Genomic DNA, 27,717 nt, shown 5'->3' on the forward strand with positions numbered 1-27,717 from the left:
TGTTTGCTCAGTGATAAGACAATCATATGTATCACCATGCATCTATGTATGCACATATTATCTGTCTATCTACCTATCTATGGCTCACTACCATTTGACTCACTATTTTTGAATGACAAATTATTGAATTCAAATGTTTGAAAGCCCTTTTTACTGAATGACAATCTGGCTTAAATTCCATTTTATTCAATGTGTTATAGCTGCACATACGGCTGTAATATAGAATCAGAAATATATAAATGTGTATGAAGATGCTTTAGTGGGTGCTTCTAGTAACCTATGCATAATCACTGCTGATGTGGTTACTATATGTGCACTAGTAATGATTTATTGTGTGTGATACTTTCACTTTTCTTCACACCTGTGGAATATTAATACATTTAAGGAGGGACAGGTGTTGGCACTGCTTTATGATGATTGTATTGAGTTTTAATTAATTTGAATTTGATTAAATAGCCTTTCTGTGGAATAAGTTTTCAGACATTTTGACTGAGTTAATTATATTTAATTGAAATGGTCATTTAATTATCAATTGTCATAACACTCCACCCACATCCACACCCTCATACATATATCTATATTTATATATATATATATATATATATATATATATATATATATATATATATATATATATATATATACACACTGTATTTATGGGTCTACTTCAAATCACTGAAATCCCATTTCACTGACTCTCATTTCACTGAGACCAAATCACCTAAATTTCACAATACTGACAACTCATTTCACTGAATCTCATTTCATCGACAGTTTACAATACTAAATTTCAAAAGACTAAATGGAAAACCATAGGCAAACACACTCACAACACTAATGACTACCTCTTTCCACAACTTAAATAACTACTTACTTATCCTCTTAACATAAACCAGACAATATAAAACCAAACTAAGTGGGGCTGTGCCCCTCACACCCCCCAACTATATATATATATATATATATATATATATATACTAACTAGGATCACACTACAGTGGGGAAAAGGGCATATACCTTTTACTTGCCTCACAGTGCTCTACAAACTGCCACTGCTGCTGGGAAAGCACAATACATCCCCCATATTACTTTAGATACTTCCCATACAAATGTAAAGATACATACCCACATTTAAAAACACTAAAAGACCACTTTCTACATGACTATCAGTATTCTGACTCAGCACTGTAAGTTACAGAAATTCTTTCTATCAACCTCATCACAAAAGGTTTCTCATTCAGGAAAAAAGAGGTCATTGTTCCCCTCTACTTGTCACTCATTAGACTCATTATAGAGTACAACGCCCCTTTTGTTATGTACCTCACAAGACATCTACAACAACTGGAAAGGTCACAGAAATACCTCACAAAGAGGATTACTGGCCTCAAACAGATGCCCTATGCAGACCGTCTCAAAAAACTTCAGCTTTACTCCGTCGGATATCGCCTACTCAGAGGTGATCTCTGCCTAACATACAAAGCTATGTCAAACCCAGAGCTGTTGGACATGCTTCACTTAAAGAAATCCCAATCCCTCCAAGCTATATTCTCTAGGGACCTAAACCTTGTCACCACAATAAACAGAACATGCTGGAGGGATAGATTCCTGTCCCAGAGACTTCCCATACTCTGGAACAAACTACCTACCTATCTATATCAAACAAAGCTCCTCATTAGCACTCTTCACAAAAAATCTTGATGATTAGATGGGAAATAGGAAATTCACCCCGGGGATCACCTCTGTGGCTCTGCTTGACAGGGGCACAGGAAAATTATTTTCTTGGGTGGCAAAAGCCAGGGTACCTTTTTGGCTAGGCTTATATAGCACCTAGGGCCAATAGCCTAGTACCTACCTATGAACCTATAAACAAGTTAAAGCTGAATAGAAACCCACATCAGGTCTATAGCTTACAATTCAGTGAATACGCACACAAATACATGCACGCGCATGCACACACACACACACACACACACACACACACACACACACACACACACACGCGTGTGCACACACACATAAATGTATTGCCAGAGTGAATGTTTTTAACAACTGTACTTCTCTACTACAGACTGATCCTAGCTAGAACATTGAGGTTACCCCATTCCCATTAGATTCAGCTGTATTCACTGAGTGATCTATATCCGGTAATGCCCCCAAATGCATAAGAATCTATCATCTGTATGCAAAGCAGGACAGTATTATATGGCTTATGATAGTGTGATAGTGTGATCTGGTCCAAATAATACAGGAAACTTGGCATAAAGAAATTAATAACCGTGATTCGTATTCTACATATGAGGCTAACATGTGAATTCTGTGTGTATTCTATACAAGAATATCCTAGGGTGAGGACCCTGAACATAATAAAATGAAGCTTCGCACATTTATTAATCCAACTATAACCAGCATTACTTTAGCATTAGAGAAAAAAGCTGTTTCAGTTTCCTTTAACAATCTCATCATTGCTCCAGACTCTGTCATGCACAATTCTTTAGGATCTCTGACAACTTAAGATGAATTCTCCATCTGTATCTGTGATGTTCTCAGATGATGCACAAATAAATTTACTAATTTATAAAAAAATCTAACTTAGGAACTAATTTTCTTTTATGACTATACAGTTAAAACTATCAGCTACTTTATCTAATGTTAATGGCTATTTTCATTAAGGATGAGCTACTTTGGTATTAAGAGGATTTTAACATTGAGTGTTAAATATAATCTGTGAAAGTACAGACCAAAATGCTTACTTGCAATTATTAGAAACAATGCGTATGCATAACTGTTCATTGCATTCTTAGAAGCTGCATTCAGGGATATAGATCTGCACTGTACACACAGCACTTCACTGGTAAGTAATACAACTACTTACAATCAATGCGGACCTGCTCCAGTTCTGACACCTCTGCAACTGACTCCTTTAGGTCTTCCACAAATTTCTGCAATTCTTCTGCACTTTGGGCACAAAAATGAAGTACTTGCTTTTTCTCTGAGCCTGATATGGGTGACAGCAAAGAAATTCCATGGGCATAGTCTAAGGAAGAAGAGAAAAAAGCATCTGTGCCATCAGTGTATTCACAGATAAAAGAATAGGCAAGACTGTATATATATATATATATATATATATATATATATATATATATATATATATATATATATATATATATATATTATTTATCTAATATAATTTATATAAGTAAACTAGGCAACCATGATAAGACCACAAGTCACAAAATCTTGAACACATTCTTTTTAAGTTATTTTGCAATTAATAGTTTAATGAAATGCTAAAGTTATTTAAATAATGAATATAACATTAATTTAGAGAGTGTAATGCAGTTTTGTAGCATGTCCTAACTCAGCTCATGTTCTGTAGTGACTGCCTCAGCCATTGGTAGAGTTCATAGCAGATTAGTTTCTAAATTTCAGCATCATTATAATGGTTTTTACCATAATCATGTGATAATTTACATTCATTTAGTAATTTGTTTTATATATCTCTTAATTTTGGTTACACAGTTGATTGATTCATTTATAATTATGTATTTATGATTGTTGGACATGTACAAAATGTTAAGTTTCACACAAGTACCATAAAGAACAAAGAAATACATTGTCAGACTTTAAAAAAAGTATGTTCATTTTCTATTATACTTAAAAAAATAATCATAGGTTAACACTTTTCACAGGTGTTTACATCAGTAATATCCTTAAAATGTTAAGTCTTCATGTTAAAAGCTATCTCTTAAGAACAGTGATCTGGCATCTGAAGTACATCATTGGTCATGGATAATTACCCCTTCTATGGAACACACTCCCCACCCATGTGAAGAAGACCTCTTTCTTAAGTGTATTTAAATGCAATTTGGACCAATGGCTGGGAAATCCCAAATTCACCCCTGGCTTGAGGCCTGTGTCCCTTATGGAAATAGGCAGTTGGTAGATGTCCTAGGGCACAAGAATACACCAAGGCTGTTGTAGGCCTTAGGCATTGATAACTGGGAAAAGCAGCCTGAATGGTTAGGCTTAAAAAGGCTCCAGGGCCATTAGCCTAGTAACCTGTGATCCTATGATCCTATAATTATCCACAATAAGTAATTCGATGATTGAAATATTTCGCATACTGCAAAATAATACTGGTACAAACAACGTGGATTTAAGTCCGACTCTTCCAAAATGTAAGATACGTCGAAGATGTATACAACAAGGAATTGTACGTATAACAGAGAACCCCACAGAAATACTTATTATCACATAATGGAAATACAAATAGAAACCTTAATTTATTACAACCGAGTGATGCCTCTAGGTGCATTTGCAGTTAACTTCTACTGATGTCTCTAGGCGTCAAATATTGCTTGTTCATATTTGCATCAATAATTCCATAGCCATGCTATGTATATGAGGTTTGGCAACAAACCAATTTGTCCAGGGACAGCTTCAGAAGAGGTTAGATTAATATATTAGTTGGAGTTAAGTGGGTTGGGGGAGATGAAAGGGTTAAATGGAGGGAAGGATGATTGAGAGGAAATGAGGTAAGGGTGGGGAGGGGCTTAAAGAGTTTAGGCAAGTGTAGTTGGGTAAGGAACCACATTTTGGCGTGAACTTGCTATGGCAAGTATTACGTCCTTGACAACCAGTAAGGTTACCCTCGAGGTGATAAAAGGGATAATGCTGGTAAGTAGTCAAAGTAGTCTAAGGCAGATGAAGAGGATGGGGACAGCATGATTGCTGGGTTACTAGTTAGTATAATGGGGGTCAGAGTATTTGGGTGTAAATTAACTAAGTGTGGGTACACTGTTAATATACAGTACTTGGTTATATGTGTGCTTTACGTAGTGAGGTGCTTGGAGGCATTTTGTTTCCCCACTGATCGCCTCGGGAGTTGATTCCCAGTAGATGGATAAATGGAAATATTCAGCGCTAGTTTATTTATTGGCAGTGGTTACTGTTGACTGCAGTCAGGGATAGTGCCGTATCGTAGAAGGGAGGGTATGCAAGGTTCAACCAGGATTTCCTTTTGGAAGATATCTTACTGCATGCCTTTGGAGTGCCAGAATGCTTACTCAGTGCTATGTGACCTCCTGGGATGAAAATTACCAGTGTGTGTTCCCCTTTTTGCTTGTCCGGTGTGAGTTGTCAGAGTTGGTGGTCCATTTGGGGCTGTCTATGGTGACGCTTTCTGCGTGATGTTACTCAGTGGTGGCCAGTAACAGGTTTTGCGGGCTCTGAGTGAGTTAGTTGATGGCTAGCCTTGCACATGAGCAGTTTAGAGCTATTACTCAGTGCCGTGCACTTTCTCCACACACACACACACACACACACACACACACACACACACACACACACACACACACACACACACACACAAAAAAAACAAAAAAAAAAATGTAATTAAGGGGATCGGTAGATATTTTTGCTCTCTCCCTCAGAGTGCAGGACACTATTCCAACTTTAGATTTCAGGTAGCTTGCACTATGACTTGAGAGAAAAATATTGATCCCAGGTAGAGGGGACCAGGTATATCTTTCGATTGTGCAGATTGTCGGTTCATTTCACCTCATAGTTTAGGCTGTAATCACTGACATTAAGTGTATTAAGGGCGACCATATTTGAGCTTCATGCTTACATATGCAGGGTAGTGCTCGTGGGGCTAGAATAGGATGCAGTTTATGAAAGCTGTTCGGTAGCAGTACAAATTAATGCCTGCATCATCCCATGATTCTGGTTAAGTGTACTTGCAGGAATAGTACATACAAAACATGCTTGTGTGAACAGGGTGCAAAAAAAAAAAAAAAGAAATGGTTGACTGCTGTCTACAGCTATGGGGTTGAGGTTGTAACCATACAGATTTCACAGAATATACAGATGTTGCCTCATGCCTGGTCTATTGTCACAAAATGGTGGTTTTCGGACAAATTAGTTGTTGCTGGGCTGTGTGCTGTCGGGCATGCCTCGGTTTAAAAAAAAAGGTATTTGCAGTGTCATTTCTCATGTTTTGGTTTTGTTTCTGTGGAGCTGGGAGTTCTGGTTCATTGAGGGTTGCAAACGGAGGTGATGGTGGCTAGATGCGCTCACACTTTGCCTTGGGTTTGTGGAGGCAATAGTTGGAGGTTTTCCCTCTTTGGGACTTTGTTTGAATTTGCTTGCCTGGGGCATTGTGTTGTGGGAGGGAAGGTTGTTGTTTTGCCTTGTTGTGTACTTGCAGAGGATTGCAGGGTTGAAGACACCTGGTCGAGTGAGGGGTGCAGGGAGGTGAATGGCTGCTGTGTTGGATTCTAACAGTCCAGTGCAGTGATTTTCGCTCAGCTGAAGCAGTGAGTGGCTTTTCGCGGGCTTTAGTGAAGACGAGTCGCGGCTGCTGCTGCACATGCATTGTGCAGGCTCTATAGTGAATGGTTTTGGTGCTGCGAAGGAGTGCTTGTAGTTAAAGATGACTACATATTTAAGGGATTCTCTGTGGGTCTAGTTCAAAAAAAAAAAAAAAAAAGGAACATTTTAACCTGGGTTTTAAACTGAGGCCACTAAGAAAATAAGTTGCCGTCAGGTATCCTGTTTTTCTACCGATGGATGCAGTTTAAAGTGGGAAAGCTTGTGTATGAATCTGATTTTAGGTTGAGATAATAAAGTGCTATCCTGGGGTTCCCCGTTGGTGTCTCTGTTTGGATTGTTATAAATGCATTTTCCAGGGTCGGAGTTTGCCAGTTTGAGCTACGCTATGTTCGATTTGTTGGGACTGGACAAAAGTTCACCTCCTATACTTTTATTACAGTTTTGTACAGTGAGGCTCCAGCTTGTATGTGTCTCAGTGTGTCTTCAGAGCAATATGGTAAGGTGTCTTTGTTTGAGCCTTCATTTCCCCCATTGTGACAGGTTTGTACTCAGTTCCTGCTCTAAGGGGGTGAGAGGTGGGCCTTCTGCTGGGGGGGGGGGGGGTGGTAACTCCCTGTTTGTTAATAATTTCCACCAATGATATAGGTGAAGTATGTTTGCTGGTGGAGGCTCATTTTTCTCATCTGGGCAGAGTTTCGGAGTGCCCTGGTTTATTCGTTGGTTGGTTCATGCTTATGAAATCGTGATTATGGAAAACTGTGGTCAGACTTTGGAGGAGTGGAGTGGTGGGGGGGGGGATTTGTAGATTCATTTTAATGCAAACTGGTAACTTCATCAACTTTCGAAGTTATAAGGGCAATAGCTAAGGCTTCGTGTTGGGGTTTTGTTCTCCCTTTCACCAGTGTGCTACATCAGATGCCTTGCTGCAGTTAATCATCTGCAAGTATTAATAAAAAAAAAGGGGGGGGAGGGGGGTGCATAACTACTGTGTGGCAGGTTTGAGGTCATGTATTGGGCAGTACAGGAAAAGGGGGGAGCTGTAGGATGGGGCTTTGTTGTGTGGTCATGGGGGGGCCCTTGGTGGTGGAAAGCAGGCAGTCTGGTTGGCAGTGGGGTCATTTTGGGTGCACAGCAGGCTAGTTTGGCTACCAATTTCCTCTTGAAGGGGGAGTTTGCTTAATAATTTTCTTCCATCTTTCATAAATTTCATTTTTTTTTTTTTTTTTTTAGCAAATCATTGAAGGTTGACATCAGGAAATGACAGACATTTGAGTTGTAGACTTTATACCCTTCAAGGAATTCATGCCAATGGAAACTTGTTGTTCTATTTACTTTCCCGTTGGGAAGCCCAATAGTTAAAGAATGGCAGGAGACAGGAGTGTGTAACCGTTTATAAAGTGCAAGAAATTTTAGAAATGTTCCCTATATTGGGTGGTTGTCCCACTTTTACTTATAGCTTTGTTAGACATTTTTCCTGGTGAAAGTGAGAGGGATGTCTGGCATATAGTAAGTGGACATTGCTGCCCTGAGGTAGTAGAAGAGGCAGATTGAAGCTCATTAATTAGACCCTGCTTTAAACTTTGGGGGTTTTCCATTTGCGGTTCACATATCTTGACAGGTAATGTACTGTAGACATTTAGGGAGAGGTCATAGTAATAAGGTGTTTGCTGCATAGACACTAGGGATAGGGTTTGAGGCTTATCATTGGCTTCATTCTGGTAAAGGCAAAGTGATTAATTTGTTTTCTTTTGCAGATACGGAACTCGAGTGGGCTGTGACTGGTGACCTGAAGGAGGAGGTTTCGGAAGTGCAGGAGGCTATTTCAATGTATGGCCCGGTCACTTGTTAATATCAATGGTTTGTTTTTCATAAACTATGGTTGGCTAGCAAATCATATGAAGTCAGAAAATGACAGATTTGGGATTCAGGCTTAATACCCTTAATACCCTGGTAACGCAAAATTTGTTGTAATCAATTTAAGTTTGTAAGATCAACATTTTAAGTGTCCCTATTTTTGGGCCTTTGTCCTTCCATTAATTATGGCTTTGTCCAGACTTCTTGGTTTAAGTGGTCAAGAGGTATGGGTTGACAGCATTTACGCTGAAGATTTTGGAGGGTTGGGTGGAATGTGCTAACAACATACCCTTGTTATGCAGACATTTTCCAGTAGCCTCATACCTCTCATATACAGATTTCATAGGAGGGAGAAGTATACACAGAATGTCAAGATCTTGGTGTCATCAGCAGATGTTCACAGAATGCCCAGGAATATGCCTCACAAAAAGGGGGAAAGGGAGAGTGCACAGGAATGGGGGAGCTTGCACTGGAGACAGTTTATCGTCGTTATACAAGATGTCTTGTGGTGCCCGGTACAAGTTTGATTTTTGCAATGTTGAGTTGTGCAAGACTTCAGAGTCCTCCAACTGACTTTTAAGGCATTATTTGAAATGGATAAAATCTCTCTGGACACTTGTATTTGGGGAAGGAAATATTTGTAGGTGTCACTCGTTACCTTAATGGTACTGCTGCACAATTTCGCAAAGAATTTTATTTTAGTTCTTTGCTTTATGTAGTTTATTTTCTATCATAGACCAGTTGTAGCAGTAGGTTCCATCTTTGGCTGCGATAAGACTTGCTGAGAGATGCGGTGGGGCCAGGTTACTGAGGATAGGAGATTTGAGATAGGCCTTCGGTAGCGCTTAATGTTGCCAGTAAGGAAATGTTTGGTTTATGTATGAGTGGAATTAATTCTATTCACAGTTGCGGTTACAGGCAAGGGTAGTGGCTGGACAGTTGATCAATAGGATGGGTATCTGATAGGGTTTAATGTGGTCATTCAGAAGCATTCGTTACATGTGTGCAGTGAATTTACACTTTTCTTTCTTTCCTAGGTGGGGAGGATTTAGCTGAGGGTACCGTAGTTGCACGGGTAACTAGGCTAACTGGACTTATGAATCTTGATCGGTGGTTTATTGGTCAAGGGTTGGGGTAGGTTGATATAAAGTTTGACAGGCTTGGGCTATTTAGAGAAGTCTTGTTTCAGGGGTTGGGGTTGGGACACGGAAGTCCATGGAATTATTTCATGGGGCACTTTATGTGATGGGGGGATGTTAGTCATTCAGAAGGTGGTTTATTGGTCAGCAAATGCTAGGTTGGTTATGTTTTTCTGTTTACATTGCATAACTGGATATTGGAAAGGAAATTTCAATTGTGCTATTACATACACTGGATTGAGCTTGTATATTTTCAGGGTCTATATCACATTGTCAAAGTTTAATAACTTCGAACATGGAATGTTCATACCATCCTGTTTGAAGTTAAAAAACTTCGACTATGGATAAAAAACAAACAAAAAAAAGAAAACAAAACAAAATAAACTATTGTAAGCCTCCCCTTATGGAGATTTCCATTGAAAATCTTGAACTTCTGCAAATTTGAACTTATGGTCTCGACCATATGAGGTTCGAACTTGCAGAAGTTCGACAATCTAATAGGAACCCTATTTTCATGCAGCTTTGGGTTAATGTTTTGGTGTTGATTTGGATATGTAACATTCTGGGACTCCTTATGATAATATTACTGGTCATCCGAGTAAATGAGAGTTACTTAAGGTACACACGTTATACAAAATTATGTTTAGTTTAGTAATGGAGCAGGATCATTGGATTACTTAGTCAACCGGTGTTTTTTGGGTAGTCATATGACAGGGTGTGGGTTGATGGGGATCCAGTATGGTTTCAGGTGGATGTTCTACAATGAATGATGTTTGGCTTAGCTCTCCTTTTATGTGTGGTTAGGTCTAAAATTTCTTAAGAGGGAGGGGGAACAGCCGGGTCAGGCTGGTGGCGGAGAAGAGAGACTGGATTGCCCTCTTCTGTTCCCCCTCTGGTGTTTGGATGCTCATTTCAGGGATTTGGGGAAAGGAAAGTGAGCAGCTGGAGGATGCTTGCTAAATAGATAAGCAAGCAGAGGTAAGGACACTGTTTATTTGATGGAAGGTAATTCAATGAATGGTGTATGAAGTGAGATGGGACGCTGCTTCATAAGTAAAGTAAGCGAGCAGAGGTATGGACGCGGCTTACTGCAGCAGGATGAGTAGGTATGCTGCCCTGATTAACATTACAAGGATGTTTATGCTGTGATTAAAAGCAACTATACTATGTCCAGTTGTAATTAATAAATTTGGTGATCAAAGCTATGTTATGGAAGTTTAATAAAGGTCATAAAATGTCATTCAGTGTAATGTGTTTATTGAAGGAGACTGGGGCAAATGAGGTTTAGCAACAAACCAATTTGTCCAGGGACAGCTTCAGAAGGGGTTAGATTAATATATTAGTGGGAGTTAAGTGGCTTGGGGGAGATGAAAGGGTTAAATGGAAGGAGGGATGATTGAGAAGAAATGAGTTAAGGGTGGGGAGGGGCTTAAGGGGTTTAGGCAAGTTTATTTGGGTAAGGAAACACATTTTGGCATGAACTTGCTGCCCACCCCCTTCCCCTTTTTTATTGGTGGATTGGTGGGTATTGGAGTTCTTCTATTAGTCGGGATAGGCGGAGAAGAGGGACAGGCTTGCCCTCTTCTGTTCCCTCTCTGGTGTTTGGATGTTCATTTCAAGGATTTGGGGAAAGGAAAGTGAGCAGCTGGTGGATGCTTGCTAAACAGATAAGCAAGCGGCGGTAAGGACGCTGCTTATTTGGTGGAAGGTAATTCAATGAATGGTGTATGAAGTGAGATGGGATGCTGCTTCATAAGTAAAGTAAGCGAGCAGAGGTATGGACGCTGCTTAATGGGTCAGGATTAGTAAGGTTACGTTGTTCTGAATTATTGGGTTGGATGGGTAATTCAATAAATAGGATATGAAGTGAGTCTTGGATGCTGCTTCATAAGTAAAGTAAGCGAGCACAGGTGAGGATGCTGCTTACTGGGTCAGGATGAGTAGGTACGCTGATGTGCTTAGTGAAGGGGACCTGGACAAAATGTTTTATAAGATTTCTTCCTAAAGCTTACACAACGGCAAAGTCAACTACATTAATATTTAACGTCTGTCCGTTGTGGGTAAAGAGATATTAACTGTTGTTTTTATGATATTAATTTACATACATACAATTTTCACATTTTTCTAAATAACTGAACAACCAGTAACACTGAGCTACTTAGCCTCATATGAAAGCTCTCAGCTAGATGAATAAAATGCTGCTGACAGTATGTGTGTAAGTTGAGTGGTTGCTGAGATGATGTGAATTGTTTACAAAATATTACAAACGTAATACTTAATGTGTTTACTGTGCCTTATAAAATTCCATTTACCACCTAGAACCTAAAGAATACTACCATCATAAAAAGAGTTTGCGCTGAATGGTTTGCCATTTACACTTCTTTTATAACCCCTATGGTTCCAGAGATATGAACATTTGTTTGAAATGTGAGGCCATAATTTGATTCTGTCAAAAGACTTAGGCTCCTCCCACTGGAAGTTACAGTACAAACGTCCTGAGCTTCAGTGGAGTGGATGAGTTGAGGTAATCTGATGGATAGGCAGATCTACATCCTAGGTGACAGTCCCCTTCTTAAAGCTATTTATGAAATTAAACACATAACAAGGATCCTTGCCAAAACCATACCAAGTCAGGTCACGGATCTGTGCATCTGCCTGAATAGTTTCCATGACGAGTCTTCCCATTACCTTGCAGAATATGCTTGCGAGTTTAATTGGTCTCTAATTACTAGGGTCCATGGAAGGATCTCATTTGTATATCAAGACAACATTAGCTTGCTTCAAATATCAGAGTTCTATCTTATTTTTAATGCTTTATTAAAATGTGCATAAGGAGTACGCTAGACCATTCATGATTGTTCAAATTAGTGTTCTGGTCCCACAGGACTGATGTTCTGACCATACTAAGGACAGAGGAAACCATTTCAGACATACTTTCATCTGGGATTGTGCTGTAAGGAGGAACAATGGATAGAAACCCCCTATGTGTCCCAAACTTTGATTCAGATCTCTAAAATAATTGTGTGCTATATGAACATACTCTGTTAATGCAATACTATTTTGTTTTCCTTCCTCTTCATTTTTTGGATGTAATTGTAAAGACGTGGTTATTGTCATCTATCACGATCTGATGTTTGAGTACAAATGCAGCTTTACTTGTTTTAACTGCTACTGTGATTTCTTTTTGTATAGTGCTGACCTTAGGCTTATTGTGTTAGACTGATTAATGTTGCAAATGCTTCACGTGCTCTTTTTTTGGCTTAATATTTCTTAATTTTGTAACCATCTTTTAGTTTTATTGTATAAGACTGCACTATATTTATGTCTTGCAGGATAATTTATTGATGCAACTAAGTGAAGTGCTGTAAAGAACCATGAATGATTCCCCAACAGATTGTAAGAAGAGACTAACATGGTTGCAAATAATTGGTACACAATAATTTTTCAGGGTACCACAATCACATTTTGAAATCTGCTTAAAGGTGCTATGATGTTTTAGCAGGTTTGGAATGGTGTACAACAAAAACATCACTGCATTGTGATCAGAGTGAAAAGGGAGTGGAATGATGTTTAGCTCAGCACAGTTCATAGGTTCACTGGCGAACACTACTCTAAATGGTTTGAGTGGCCATTTTAAGCCTAGCTGTGTTATCCCATTAGGTGTTCAAATTACCCTAATTATGATTTTTATTCTTGTACTTCTCATTTGTGAATGAATGCTTTTTGGGTCATAGCAGCGAGTATTGAAAGAGGACCCTACAGCAGGATAACAGACCAAATTTAACATAAGAGTTTTGAGTCAGTCCATGTAGGTCATGTGGTTTAGTCCCCCTATTTTCTATGTGTAAAACCTCTGTGGGCACTCTAGTTGTTGCATATGACAGGTACTTATCAAAAGGCATTATACTCAATAACAGGCCTGATGAGGGTTGAGTATAGTGGGACAATGACATCGCTGGACTTCCTTTGCTTATAAGATGAGGAATATAGAAAGACCACCTCTCAACGGTAGTCACATCTGGGTTGAATGCTAAGCCACTGACTATATATGTTCCTAAATCTCTAACCACTAGATTAGCTCTTAGGGGTTTATTGTTAATGTGGTAGTTTCATGGGGCAGTCCATTTCTCAAAGGATACAACAATCCAATTTTTGGCATTTATCTTTAGTTCATGACTCTGGCACTAGTTATTTGTTTGAGACAAGCCCTCCTGGAAGATGGTTAAGTCTTTTGTGAATACAATGACTGCTCCCACAAAAATTGGTCAACCAAATACCCCAGACATTTGCTTGGGCTACTGAGATGTAGATGCAGAACAGGAGTAGTCTAGAACCAAGCCCTGTGGGGCTCCACTAGTGATTAGTCTTTTTGGGAAGTAGCTTCCCCTGTCTTGACTTCCTGTGTCCTATCTGTAAGCAGGTGATATATGGGTTTATTCCTCATTTAGTAATCATTTCTACAATGCCTGAGCAGATTATTGTGTCAAAAGCTTTGGTCAGGTCTATGTAGGTAGTGTATTCTGTCTTGCCTTCATCTATTGTGTTGGTGACTCTTTTGAAAAAGCTCACAAGTTAAGTAAGCATGAACTGCCTTTGATTAAACCAAACAGGGATGGGTCCAGTGTTTGGAGGTTCCCTATGTCTTTATTTATTAATTCTATGATATGTCTTTGGCTTTACAATATGAGGCTGGTCAGACTTTTGGGTTGCCAATTACCAGAGTCAGTGGATGGCCCTTCCTTGTGTAGAGGTATGACTGTTGTTGTCCTCAATTCACTAGAAACAAACTCCATTTGGAGACTAAGGTTGGACAGTGTTGTTAAGGACATGGATATGTTGTGCTTCATGCTGTTCAGGCTATATATAGGGATATTATCATGACCCACAGATGCAGTATTTTTTACTTTTGAGACAGCTTCTAGGATGTGATACTGTGTGATAGCTGGGGAAGTACTGGTTTATGATATTTCTTTTGAGATATTTGGGGGTGAGAGGAAGTTGAATTAGGAGCTGGATTTATCAACCAGCAGGTTTGCTATATCTTCAGCTTCAGAATAGGTGCTGGCATTTACAATTAGCTCAGCTCACTACTGTGAGTTGAAATTTGACCATTTAATACCTGATCATTTAACTCTTGACCAAGGCTATAAAAGGTTTTGTAAACTCCTTAAAAAAGCAAAACATTTTTTCCTATCAACTGATAATAGCCATCCATTTTACAAATGAAACAACACTGATATAACTGCCAATTAAGTAGAGCCATGTCCAGAGTATATTGGAATCCTGAATTACAATTCTCTTTCACAAAGTCAATCTACTACTAATAATGCGTATCTTGACTAATACAGACCCACAAGAATATTACTACATCTCTCAAAAGTACTAGAAATGCTTTTATCAATAACTACTAAAATGCGTGCTTGATAATAACCTACTGTTCACATCCTAACTTGGTTTTAAGCCAGAGATCAGTATAGAAACCAGTTCCTTCACAAGCCATCTCTGCCATAAGCTAAATAACTTTAAATAAGTAGGGATGGTTATCTTGTTAGGATCTTAAGTGATCAACCATACCATATTAATGTAAAACTCAAACTTTAACTTATTCTACATATCGATATTCTTAACTGTTAGAATCTGAGCAGTAAAATGGTCAGTACATGCATCTCTATCGATTCCTGTATCACCTGATATATCTTAGAGTTCTGCCTTCTTTTTCTTATATAGTTGTCAAAAATATTCCATTGTCTTGCTTTCCTGCATTCACGATTCATTGCAGAGACAACATTGCAATGCTTTCTTTTAAATCTTTACCAGAAATTGCCAATATAGTCCTTTTGACCCTACATTTAAATTCAAATATCATACTGTTAAAATAGAACAGTGCTATGCATCACAAACTTTGCATCATGAACAGAACATGTTGAAATATGACCACTACTAGCACACCTTGGTTGTCTTCACATTCCTTATTCCTGGTGTCTTCTATTGTTCAGGCTTCCTCAAATCCAAATAGTATGTATATTACTGTATTTGCAAACTTATTTCTATCTATCCCCTAAATGCATCAATGCCTCTTGATAAAGGCTAACAAGTGGCCTGAACTCAAAAACAAGTTTTCTGCTTTATATTAAAATTATACATACCATATATTTGCATTCATGTAAATGAATGTCCCTCCTTCCTAATTGGTATACTCCAAGTCATACTCTTAAAGACATACCCTTCAATCTGATTATAATCTGTAGTTTTAGGAGTTTCAGTGGGGTCTATATCAGAACGCCGAAAGTTCACATTTTCGAATGTTCTTACATCGACCCCTAATCAGCGAACGCTGACAACATCGAACATTCAGAACAGCTAATTTTTTCCTAGGGAAAAAATTTGCTGTACCAAAACACACACACACACACAACACAAGCACACCAAACAAACAGCAATCCACACACATACACCCAAAATCTTACAGCTAGCCTTACACTAAACTGTACAAACACCACTAACTATCCACTTACCTTAACCCAAACCCTAACCCTAACGTCCGTCACTATCACACACTCACCTAACCTGCCCTAACCCTCACGTCCACACAATCGCACACATACCTCCCTCATGCCCTAACCCTAACTCACCTAATCCACGCCCAATCACACACTTACCTGAACCCGACCCATAACTTTCCACCACAGCACTAAAAATAGTGAAACAACAGAAACGGACAACTGAATTCTTTCCCTAGGAAAAAATTCAGTTATCTGTCATTTCGCTATTTTCAGCATTCCCTGAACAGGGGTCAGTGTAAGAACATTCGAAAGTATGAACTTTCGGTGTTCTGATATAGACCCATTTCAGTGTTGTTAAACTCTTCCTTTTGGCTTTTCTCTTGGCTGAACCCTATATTTACACATAAATGCAATAGTTTTGTCTATAAAAAGTAATTACTTGTTATAATTATCAGTAATGCTCTATCAACAATCATTTAACTTTAGGTTACATTAATCCTTGCACCTTTCACTCATTAAGGAACCACCTATAATTATCTTTCCTAATTCCATTTGAAGTGTAATGTATTCTCAGGTTGTCACCACACTGCTATACTTTTAATTCCTAAATCAATTGTTTCATATTAAATTATTTGCTTAAGTCATTTATATTACTTATGACATTTACTTACATCATCAAACTGTCTACTCAGTGTCCATAATATGTTTTCTGGTTACTTTATAATAAAAAACATAAATACTATGTTAAGCTAACATCGTCTTTTTAATAAAAGTTGAGCACTTTTTCTCAAGATACAAAAGTGCAAGTGTAAAAATCATCTAATAGACTAAATAAAATAAAATAAAAAATTGCATGACCGGAAAGTTATGTTTAATAAACAAATAAACATATGAAAATTGAAAAACAAAACTGTGTAAAAATTAAAATTTAGAATTAATATAAAAATGATTTCCTGGCAGGCAACAGCAATACGTAACATTTACTATTTATGTCTTAATGAACACATAAATAGTAAATAACATTTTAAATTTATGTATTCATTAAGACCTGGGAAGCTATACAAATTCAATACAATTTTACCAAAGGTCGTTGACTTCCATTTTGTTATTATAATCTCCATCCCTCATAATGGTAGGTAGGTACCCTATCCAATACTGTAAAGAAACATTTGTTACAATTATTACAAACTATAGTGTACTTCTACAATGTATTTTTGATTTTGTTTTTGTTAGAAAAATCTGTACATGCTGCTTAGAAAATATATTTACATACATGCTGCCTAGAAAAATATATTTACAATGTGTGCTGCTTAGGAAGATGTGTATTTAATCATTCAAACATATACAAGTTGTGTGTGATCAAATATATAGAAAAATGTGTGCTTTAGTTAAGAATAAATGTACTTAAACCCATAATAGAGAACAAAGTTTGAAAAGTAGTATATAATGCATTTAATTCTGTCTTACTGGAATAATAGTAGAAATAAAACCTGCATATTATTGCTTGAAGCACAAGCTGCAGTGTAATCAGAAATGTGACCTTGGCAGCTTGCAAGCACAGCCTGGCTCATGTCTTTCAAGTAAAGATTATTTTGCAAAGTTAGAAAATAATAAATCTGTTCGCATGTGTGTCCTCTTTCCTGCCTCCACCAGGAGAATAGCCTTGTGCGCACTATCTCTGATAGTGCGCAGCTGGGAACAAGAAAGACAAAGGGAGGCATTAAGGAAGACATACATCTATTGTATTAAAACCAATCAGAGAACCTTGAATTGGCTACATCCTCAGGAGGTCATCGTGACTGACCAGCTGCTTGCAAGGCTGTAACATTCTCATGGGAAAAAGACTTTTTGAAAAACACAAATTCAGCACTTTTATGATGTAAAGACCCTGTCACTGACCACACCAGTGAGGTGGGCAAAACTGATAATGACATGTATATAACAGATGTACTTTGTGAATAAAATCAGTCAAAATTCTATACAAACTTTGTGTATGGTTTTTTGCCTCCTAATGTACATTAGAGCTTTAAGATATCTGAGATCTCCTGCATTATTGTTTGTTATTAATTGACATTGTGTTTGAATAACTCAATGATTTTTACAGTCTGACTCTAACGAATTTATTTAACATCTTGGTCCTAATCGTGCCGGAATTCCCTTGGTAAGCTACAGGTCAGAATATATAGGTGGTACTGAAGTCTGCGCAGAAGAAGGAAAGACCTCCGACTGAATTGTCATGCCCAAAGAGGCTGTCCACTTGTCTGATCTGTGGCCGAAAAGCGGAAAACTGGGTCCTAAAAAGCCTATCAAACATAAGCAGGAGGCTCGGGTAAGCAGAATTCCTCTCTTTGTTTTGTTTTAGATCGGGGACCAGGTTACACTGTGCTATTGCTAAGGTTTGTGATAGCAGGGAGAGAGGTAGTCGAAGTATTGTATCTTGAGTCATAGATCAGGAAATAAAACAAAGCAAAGTAAACAGTCATTCTAGACACTACTGTGAATACGGGGAATAAGATACCACGTGGTACAAGAGAAAGGGTTACGTAACAGTTTCTGTTGTTTTTTTCTCTCTCTCTCTCTTCTTTTTTTTCTCTTTCAGAGACATGGGAAATGAATGCACTAAAGGGTCACGTGACCCGCCTCTAACAGAAGATGCAAAATATATGCAATTACAGAGAGCAGATAATGTGAGATATTTTGCAAAATGGGTTAACAAGTATGACTTTGATGGTAAATTGGATAAAATGTCATTAGTAAAACTTTTGAGACAGTTAAAATCTGACGCAGAAGGTCAGGCAAAAAAACAACGACAGTTGGGTGTTCCTCAAGCACATAGGTGGATTGAGGAAGCGAACCGAAGGGAACAGAAAAATAAAAATGCGAGGGCATTATTTTTAGACAAAGAGGATAATAACATAGTAGTAGCATCGGTCCCTCCCCTACCACGTCCACCGATGCCTTACTCAGAATATGAAGCGGGAGGGCGGGCTGAACCCCCCCCACGTTACCCAGAGACAACAGGGATATTAAGACAACCATTTGTAAGAGAACCTATCGGGACTAGATCCCGAACACGTCAAACGCTTACAGATGTCCAACCAAGCGGAAGTTTATTAGATGAGAGTGAGGAAATCTGTCCATTAATAGAAGTACCAAACCCACAGGCAGGACGGGAGGGCCAGGCCTCAACTCTCTTAGTGTATAGACCATGGACACCGGAAGACATCCGAAAAGCTACAGAAGGAATTCCCCATCCAAAAGTTAACTTTGAGAAATTTCTACAGGATTTACAGGGTATGAGATTGAGTTACCACTTAAATGGGGAAGAGGTAGAAAGAGTAGTTAGACAAATTTTAGGTCCGGACTGGCACATGATTTGTGGCGCCTGGAATGCCCGTGACGCGCAACACAGGCCACTCCCACATAGTGACGCAGAACTAGATACTAGATTGAAGGGTCTTACAGACCGCATTACTGAAAAATGGAAACCTAGGGCAGACTGGACTTGCATTAACCAGTGTGTACAACGAGACAATGAAACTGTGGATGCATACTATGGTAGATTATTAGAATGTTTTAATAACCATAGTGGCATGCCTGTTCCTGAAAATCAAAAGAATGATAGTGCATATGAACAACAATTAAAGAATGCATTTTTGAAAGGTTGTATTGCCCCTATCAATAGCTTCATCACGAAGCACATGATAGATCACCGAACAAGTAGGCTTCAAGCCTTGTTAGAGTATGCTAGACATGCCGAAAAACATTTTAACAGTAAAAAGAAAAAGAAAATGCAGGTCTTCACAGCTGAAGACGGTGCGGAAGTTTTTGTAGTACAAGCAGCCAAAAAGGGTAAGCAAAATACTCAGGGTAACAAGCGCTCTGACAAAAACTCAGAAATTTATGAGAGCAGAAAGAAAAAAGGTGAGTGCTTCAATTGCGGTAAGAAGGGACATTTGGCAAGAGATTGCAGGAGCAAGGCACCTGCGGAAAAAAAGGATAAGGAAGATGAGGATTGACTATATGACAGTTATGCTGCTCAGCAGTCACCAGGAGAGACTAATGAGCAGGGGGATGATGTAAATACCTTAGAAGAAACAAATGACATGCAACCGGATGTAGAAGTTGGGGAAAGTGAAGTTTTAGATCTGGCATTACTGAGCTTAGAGCTCTATTTAGCAGACACGAAACCGGAAGTTACACTTCTGGTAGAAGGGAGAGAAGTCAAATTTTTGTGTGATTCAGGAGCATCACGAACTTTGATACATCCTTCAAAGTTACCGGAACATTCTGAGTCACCTGATTACATATTAGTGAAAGCAGCAAACGGACAGTTGTACAGGGAACCACTTTCCCATGATATAGCAATAACTGACCCCGTCTCGGGCATGACCCAAAAAAGTAAAATAGTACTTTCTGCCAAATGCCCCATGAACTTATTAGGAAGAGATCTTATGCAACTTTTTGGCATAGCAGTAGTCCCTACCATGAACGGTATGGAGGCACAGAGACAAACTGATACCTTTGTAGTACGGTCGGAGGGTGAGGCTTGTTATTGGTACAGCCAAGATCTGGTTACAACCGGTCCAGGGGCAGTGACCAAGGAACTGATGAATGTAGCCACCAGCAAGGTGCCTCCCCTCGATACTGACCAGCAACATTTATTACATTGTACCCTATATTATTGTAACACACCAGGACCTGATAAAGAATACGAACAAAAGTTGTTCAGGAATCCTGCAAATAGACTGATATTACGGACCCTATACTGGGACACTGAAGGCAACAGTGTAGTGAGTTGTTCGTTACCCCAGGAGTTTTTGGAATTGTATAAATCCAATAAACTACCACACGTTAGCCTAACCAAAAACAAGAATGTTAGGTGGGTGGACTTGGGTGACAAAGTGACAGGATGGGAGAGACTAACTGACTCAGAATTATCGGACTTAGGAGTACAGAAACAGAAACTGAATTGGTTAACGCAAGCACGCCCAGCTGTACACTTACAACAGAGTGAAGACAGCTGATTGGCGTTCTTGATAGAAGAAGAAGAAAAAGCTTTGAGTGAAATACCAAATATTCTTTGGTCAACAGGAAAATCAGATGTAGGACTTATTCGAACAGCAGGGCCAGTAGTTATTACACCAAAATCAGCCTTTAGACCAAGAAAAAGACAATATCCTTTGAGCAAGGATGCAGAACAGGGAATCAAGCCTATCATAATGGCATTACTTAAGAAAGGGATACTGGTGGAATCTTTAGATTCACCATGTAATACTCCTCTATTTCCTGTGAAAAAAGCAAACGGGGAATGGCGGATGGTACAAGATTTACAAGCTGTAAATGATGCGGTAATACCAAGAGCACCTACGGTGCCAGACCCACATACCTTATTAAATGATTTGAAGCCGCAACAGAAATATTTCACCGTGGTAGATATTAGCAATGCATTTTTTTCAATACCTATCCACCCTGACAGCCAGCATTGGTTTGCATTTACATTTCAGGGCAAAAGGTATACGTACACCCGACTACCACAGGGATATAGTGAAAGTCCAACGATATTCGCACAAGAGATGGCTAGCAACCTGGCAGGGTTTTCTCCACCAGGGGGCAGCCAAATACTACTTTATGTAGATGACATCTTGCTTGCAGCCCCTACCCAGCAACAGTGTAGGGAAGATACAATAGCATTATTAAAATTCTTAGCTGAGCAAGGGCATAAAGTGAATAAACATAAATTGCAACTTTGGAAAGAACAGGTTAAATACCTGGGATATGTGATATCCAAAGAAGGCAGAACATTAGATGAAGATCGAAAAACAGCTATTTTACAAGCACCTAGACCAACTACCAAGAAGGAAATGATGTCCTTCTTGGGAACGACTAATTTCTGTCGAAGTTGGATACCGAATTATGCTTTAGAAACGGCCCCATTGGCTGATTTAATATTTAAAACACCAATGGCAGCACAAGAAACACTACACTGGACTCCGGAAGCAGAGGCAGCCTTTTGCAGACTAAAACAACTGATAGTTTCATCATTAGTTTTAGGGCTTCCGAATTACCACAAGAGATTTTTCCAAACTGTAGATTGTAGGCGGGGATATATGACGTCAGTACTGACGCAACAACATGGCGGCAAGCAACGCCCCATAGCTTACTACTCATCACAGTTAGATCCGGTGGCGCGATCATTGCCACCCTGTGTACAAGCGGTAGTCGCAGCAGCTATGGCAGTGCAAGCTTCAGCCTCAGTGGTATTGTTTCATCCTCTCACGTTGAGAGTACCTCATGCAGTTGCGATAATTTTACTACAAGAGAAAATAGCATTTTTATCCCCTGCCAGACATCTTTCTTGCATGACCATACTATTGAGTCAGCCCCATATGACAATTAAACGATGCACGACATTAAATCCATCGACATTACTTCCGGTTCCTGTGGATGGCATACCACACAGCTGCCTACAGGAAATGGAACAAATAACCACACCCAGACAAGACCTTACTGATGTACCCTTAGCTGACGCAGAGGTGACATTTTTTGTGGATGGGTCCTGTAGACGAGGTCCTACAGGGAAAAACCTAGTGGGTTATGCAGTAGTAACTGATGATGAAATCATAGAAGCACAACCCCTGCAACATAACCTGTCAGCCCAAGCAGCAGAATTGATAGCTTTGACACGTGCTTGCACTCTAGCGAAAGGCAAATGTGTTAACATATATACTGACAGTCAGTATGCTTTCTCTACAGTGCATGTCTTTGCACAACAATGGAAAAACAGTGGAATGATAACATCCACTGGCAAGCCGATTAATCATGCACAATTGATTTTGAACCTATTAGATTCTATTCAGTTACCCACTAGAATAGCTATCTGTAAGTGTGCAGCCCATACAAAACAACAAGATAGAATTTCAAAAGGGAATGCTCGGGCTGATGCAGCTGCGAAGCAAGCTGCCTCAGACCCAGAAACTGTGCTCTTAAATGAAGAACTACAACCTTCTGAGACTCTAGATTTAGAAATGTTAAAAACAATGCAAACATTAGCTTCAAAAGCAGAGAAGCAAAAGTGGATAAAACGAGGAGCAATCCTTGAAGAGGGACTGTACATCTCCAAAGAGAAAAAGCCCATATTGCCATCTAATTTATTTAGATATGCAGCTTTGTTGAGTCATGGGCAGAGCCATGTCTCAACAGGGGGGATGGTACAGTTAGTTAACAAAACATTCCAAACATATGGATTTACGAATTATACACAAAAATTTTGTGCAACATGTCATATTTGTAGCAAACATCATGCACAGGGAGCATTTAAACCAAAGCGAGGGAGCTTTCCAACACCACCCTATCCGTTCCATACTATTTGTATGGATTTCATAGAACTGAACAAATGTGAAGGGAAAAAATACTGTTTAGTAATCATAGATATGTTTTCAAAATGGGTAGAAGCTTTTCCAACTAGAAATCCGGATGCAGCAACAGTAGCAAAGGCCCTAGTGAAAGAAATCATTCCTAGATTTGGCATACCGGAAAGAATTTATAGTGACAATGGGACACATTTTGTGAATCAGACAATTCAGCAGCTTGGGAGATTTTTTGGGATTTCTTTGAAAAACCATTGTGCTTATCACCCTCAGTCAGCAGGACTGGTGGAGAGGTACAATGGAATCTTGAAAAATAAGTTGAGAAAATTAATGAGTGAGACTCAAAAGACTTGGATTTGCTGTCTGCCTTTAGCACTGCTGAGCATGAGAACTGTTCCAAATGTAAAGGGCTTGACCCCTTTTGAGATAGTGTTTGGAAGGGCATATTGTGTGCCACAATGGAAGGCCCTCATGCCTGCAGAGCTGGAGGCCGATGGCTCATTAGCTAGTTATATGAAAAAGTTATTAACAAATAAGACTGTTTTGCAGTTGAACTCTTTTTCAGATAAACAAGAAACAAAACCAGAAGCCGTGCTGACCCCGGGGTCCTGGATTTGGCTGAAAATCATAAAGAGAAAGAACTGGGCGAGTCCAAGGTGGGAAGGTCCATACCAGGTACTATTGGCAACACCCACTGCAGTGAAAATTGCTGAGAGACCATCTTGGGTTCATTTAACCCATTGCAAACCTGTTAAGAAATTCAGTTTGGACATACCACAGGAACAGGATGTCCAGAGGCAGAATGAATAAAAATGTGAAACAACCCCAGAGACACTGGTTCACTGGCCTACTGATCATACACTTAATAACTATGTTTGTAGTAACCTTTTTGTTGTTATGGTTTTTCTTGCATATAACTACAGAAGTGAAATTAATAAAGCGTGATGAAGGACTGGCTATAGACTGGCACCCAAACTTTAACACATACCTGGCTATGAAACGAGTTTATGTAGAGACTATGAACGTTTCAAATTGCTGGGTTTGTACTGCAATACCCACAGCATATGGAGGACTTTTGATGTCTGCTGTCCCTTTGGGGATAAATGAAACTTGGGAGAACTTGTTGTTTGACACAGGTACTGTGAGATCACAGGACAAAGTGGCATTATACTTGCCTGTTACTCAAAAAGGAATTGTTTGTTTTATTAAAAATGACACACTCCAAGTTGGTTGGAGTAGCTGTAACATAACTGTATCTTATAAGTGTTATATAAAAGCTAAAGACCAGAGTACTAGTTGTAGCACGAATTATGATTCCTATTTAAGCTTAATGAAAACAACATTGAGAGATGTGCAGAGAAATCCTGAAATGTATAAACAGTTATCTGCTATAGACAGGAAAATGTTTCATCCAGAGTTAACCCGCATCAGTACTAAAGTTGAAAATTGTTATTTTGTTTGTGGGAAAAAAGCCTATAAATGGTTACCTGAGAATTGGTCCGGCAGTTGTTTTTTGGGTTACCTGGTTCCAGCCATAAGACATACTGCAGAATTGCCTCTGGGTAAGATACGCAATGTAAGAGATGTAATCCAACAAACTGGGAACACGGTCAAGAAACCTGCTAATCCAGTGGGTAAGATTGAAACAAGCTGCAAAGACCAGTCGGATGTGAAGGATAAAGAAAAATTTACCCATATGGACTTGAGTGACAGTGTCATATCTTGGGCTGGAATAATTCCAGCCTATGGAGCAGTCAAATCGATCTGGGAATTGAGGAAATTGTCAAAACTCCTCGAAGTAATGAGCAATGCAACTTTTTCCGCCCTCGAACTTGTGACCGATGAACTGAATGCAATGAGAACTGTTGTACTGCAAAACCGGATGGCTCTTGACTTCACCCTAGCGGCGAGAGGTGGTACGTGCGCGCTTATCAAAGAAGAATGCTGTGCGTACATTCCAGACAACAGACACGAAATCAATGACCATCTGGAGGTAATACAGCAGGTATCGGCAATGGCGGAACCAGGCCCAAACCCACTGACGAACTTTTTCCAGAATTTGTTCGGGGGGTGGGGGTCAATCCTAATGAATATTTTAATTGCTATCTGTGTAGTACTGCTCATAATTGGAGCATGTGTCTGCTGCGGGATACCCTGTATGAAAAGGTTAGTTAGGGATTTTGTTGATATGTCGGTAACTGAAACAATGTATCAGGACTTGGAACTGAATTTGTTGATACCAAGTGAAAGCCTATCTGAAATATAAAACAAATGACTTACTTAGCTGAAAGTCCTCAAGGGAAAAGGCTAAGAAATGAACTAATACTGTTTATGTTTCAAATAGCATTAAATGCATTAAGAGGAGGGAGAATGTTAGAAAAATCTGTACATGCTGCTTAGAAAATATATTTACATACATGCTGCCTAGAAAAATATATTTACAATGTGTGCTGCTTAGGAAGATGTGTATTTAATCATTCAAACATATACAAGTTGTGTGTGATCAAATATATAGAAAAATGTGTGCTTTAGTTAAGAATAAATGTACTTAAACCCATAATAGAGAACAAAGTTTGAAAAGTAGTATATAATGCATTTAATTCTGTCTTACTGGAATAATAGTAGAAATAAAACCTGCATATTATTGCTTGAAGCACAAGCTGCAGTGTAATCAGAAATGTGACCTTGGCAGCTTGCAAGCACAGCCTGGCTCATGTCTTTCAAGTAAAGATTATTTTGCAAAGTTAGAAAATAATAAATCTGTTCGCATGTGTGTCCTCTTTCCTGCCTCCACCAGGAGAATAGCCTTGTGCGCACTATCTCTGATAGTGCGCAGCTGGGAACAAGAAAGACAAAGGGAGGCATTAAGGAAGACATACATCTATTGTATTAAAACCAATCAGAGAACCTTGAATTGGCTACATCCTCAGGAGGTCATCGTGACTGACCAGCTGCTTGCAAGGCTGTAACATTCTCATGGGAAAAAGACTTTTTGAAAAACACAAATTCAGCACTTTTATGATGTAAAGACCCTGTCACTGACCACACCAGTGAGGTGGGCAAAACTGATAATGACATGTATATAACAGATGTACTTTGTGAATAAAATCAGTCAAAATTCTATACAAACTTTGTGTATGGTTTTTTGCCTCCTAATGTACATTAGAGCTTTAAGATATCTGAGATCTCCTGCATTATTGTTTGTTATTAATTGACATTGTGTTTGAATAACTCAATGATTTTTACAGTCTGACTCTAACAAATTTATTTAACAGTTTTCTTTACAGCTAACACATGCCTTAACATGTGTTTATACAATCTCATGGTTGTTGTACCTATGTAAAAGCATATGCAGCTAGAACACTGTGCAATGTAAACCATCCCCATGCTTTGACAATTAAAACACTGCTTAATGTGAATAGTGGTATTTACATTTAATAAATATACAAAATTACTAGCTCTGACACACTTGTACCACTTATAATGTGAGCAGGGAAATACCTACAGCATTGAAATGTTAGTACTAATATAACTGTTACTAGACTCAAATAAAGCCTTAAGATTAGTTTGTCTTTTGTAAGAGAACTTTGGTTCAACATCCACAGCAATAAGACTTTTATTATTTGCCAGTATTATTTTCCAATTTGATTTAGCAATGTTCATGATATCCCTACTATCTAAACTAACAGGGATCAAGAAACTATTTTGATATTTTGATTGTTAACCCTGCGATTATTTTCTTTTAAACCTACCCTTAAAACAGGATGTAAATTACAATCCCTTCTGATAACTTTGTCTTTTAAAGTATTCAATAGGCTAGATGGAAATTCTCTATCAATATTTAAATCAGACAAAAAGTTAACTTCTTTCAAAAACTCCTGTGTGTCTGTATGAAATTACAAATAAAGTTCCAACGTCAAGTTCACTTTATTAATAAAAGCAAAGCTTTCTGGAAAACACCCTTTCTCAGTGCTAACACACTTCTAAAAATACTTTCAGCTTTTTAAATGAGAGCACAAAGTATCACATGACCACAGCCAGTATATCACATGATACCAACAATTAAAATTTTCACACATTAAAATATTCTAAAGATTTTGCTGTATTTTCACCAATACAGGTTTAATGGTAACAGCACTACTGAGACCTGGTTCTGTGTCTGCAGATAATCTGACAATCCATTCATACTCTTTATTTTCTAAACAATTATTAATATCACCCCTTCTAACCCCCCTTATTACTACATCTATAACCCTAAATTTAAAAAAAGTGATGGGTTCCATTACACATAATGTGTCTACTTAAAGCATATTTCTCACTATTTTTCCGTATATCTGACTTGTGGTCTATAATTCATTCTTTTTAATTTTCTTGTGGTCTTACCCACATAAAATGAACATTCTCCACAAGTGGCAATATATACTACATTCATAGTGTTGCAATTATCTGATACATAAAAATTGTAATGTTTATGTGTTCTAGGATGTATATACATTTCACTGTCCTGTCCTTTTATGT

General features: G+C 38.6%; 1 protein-coding gene across 3 annotated transcripts in view; it reads right to left on the reverse strand.

Moving 5' to 3' along the window:
• IQSEC3 (IQ motif and Sec7 domain ArfGEF 3) overlaps window positions 1–27,717 on the reverse strand; it is a 3,183,686-nt gene that overhangs the window by 239,822 nt on the left and 2,916,147 nt on the right. For all 3 annotated transcript variants that reach the window (XM_044087614.1, XM_044087612.1, XM_044087613.1), the window contains one exon: window positions 2,873–3,034. In XM_044087614.1, the coding sequence (XP_043943549.1) occupies window positions 2,873–3,034 (162 nt within the window). The remainder of the gene's footprint in view (window positions 1–2,872; window positions 3,035–27,717) is intronic.

The sequence above is a fragment of the Protopterus annectens genome, chromosome 11.part0 (assembly GCF_019279795.1).
Source record: "Protopterus annectens isolate FY-2018-M chromosome 11.part0, PAN1.0, whole genome shotgun sequence".
NCBI classification, from domain to species: domain Eukaryota; kingdom Metazoa; phylum Chordata; order Ceratodontiformes; family Protopteridae; genus Protopterus; species Protopterus annectens.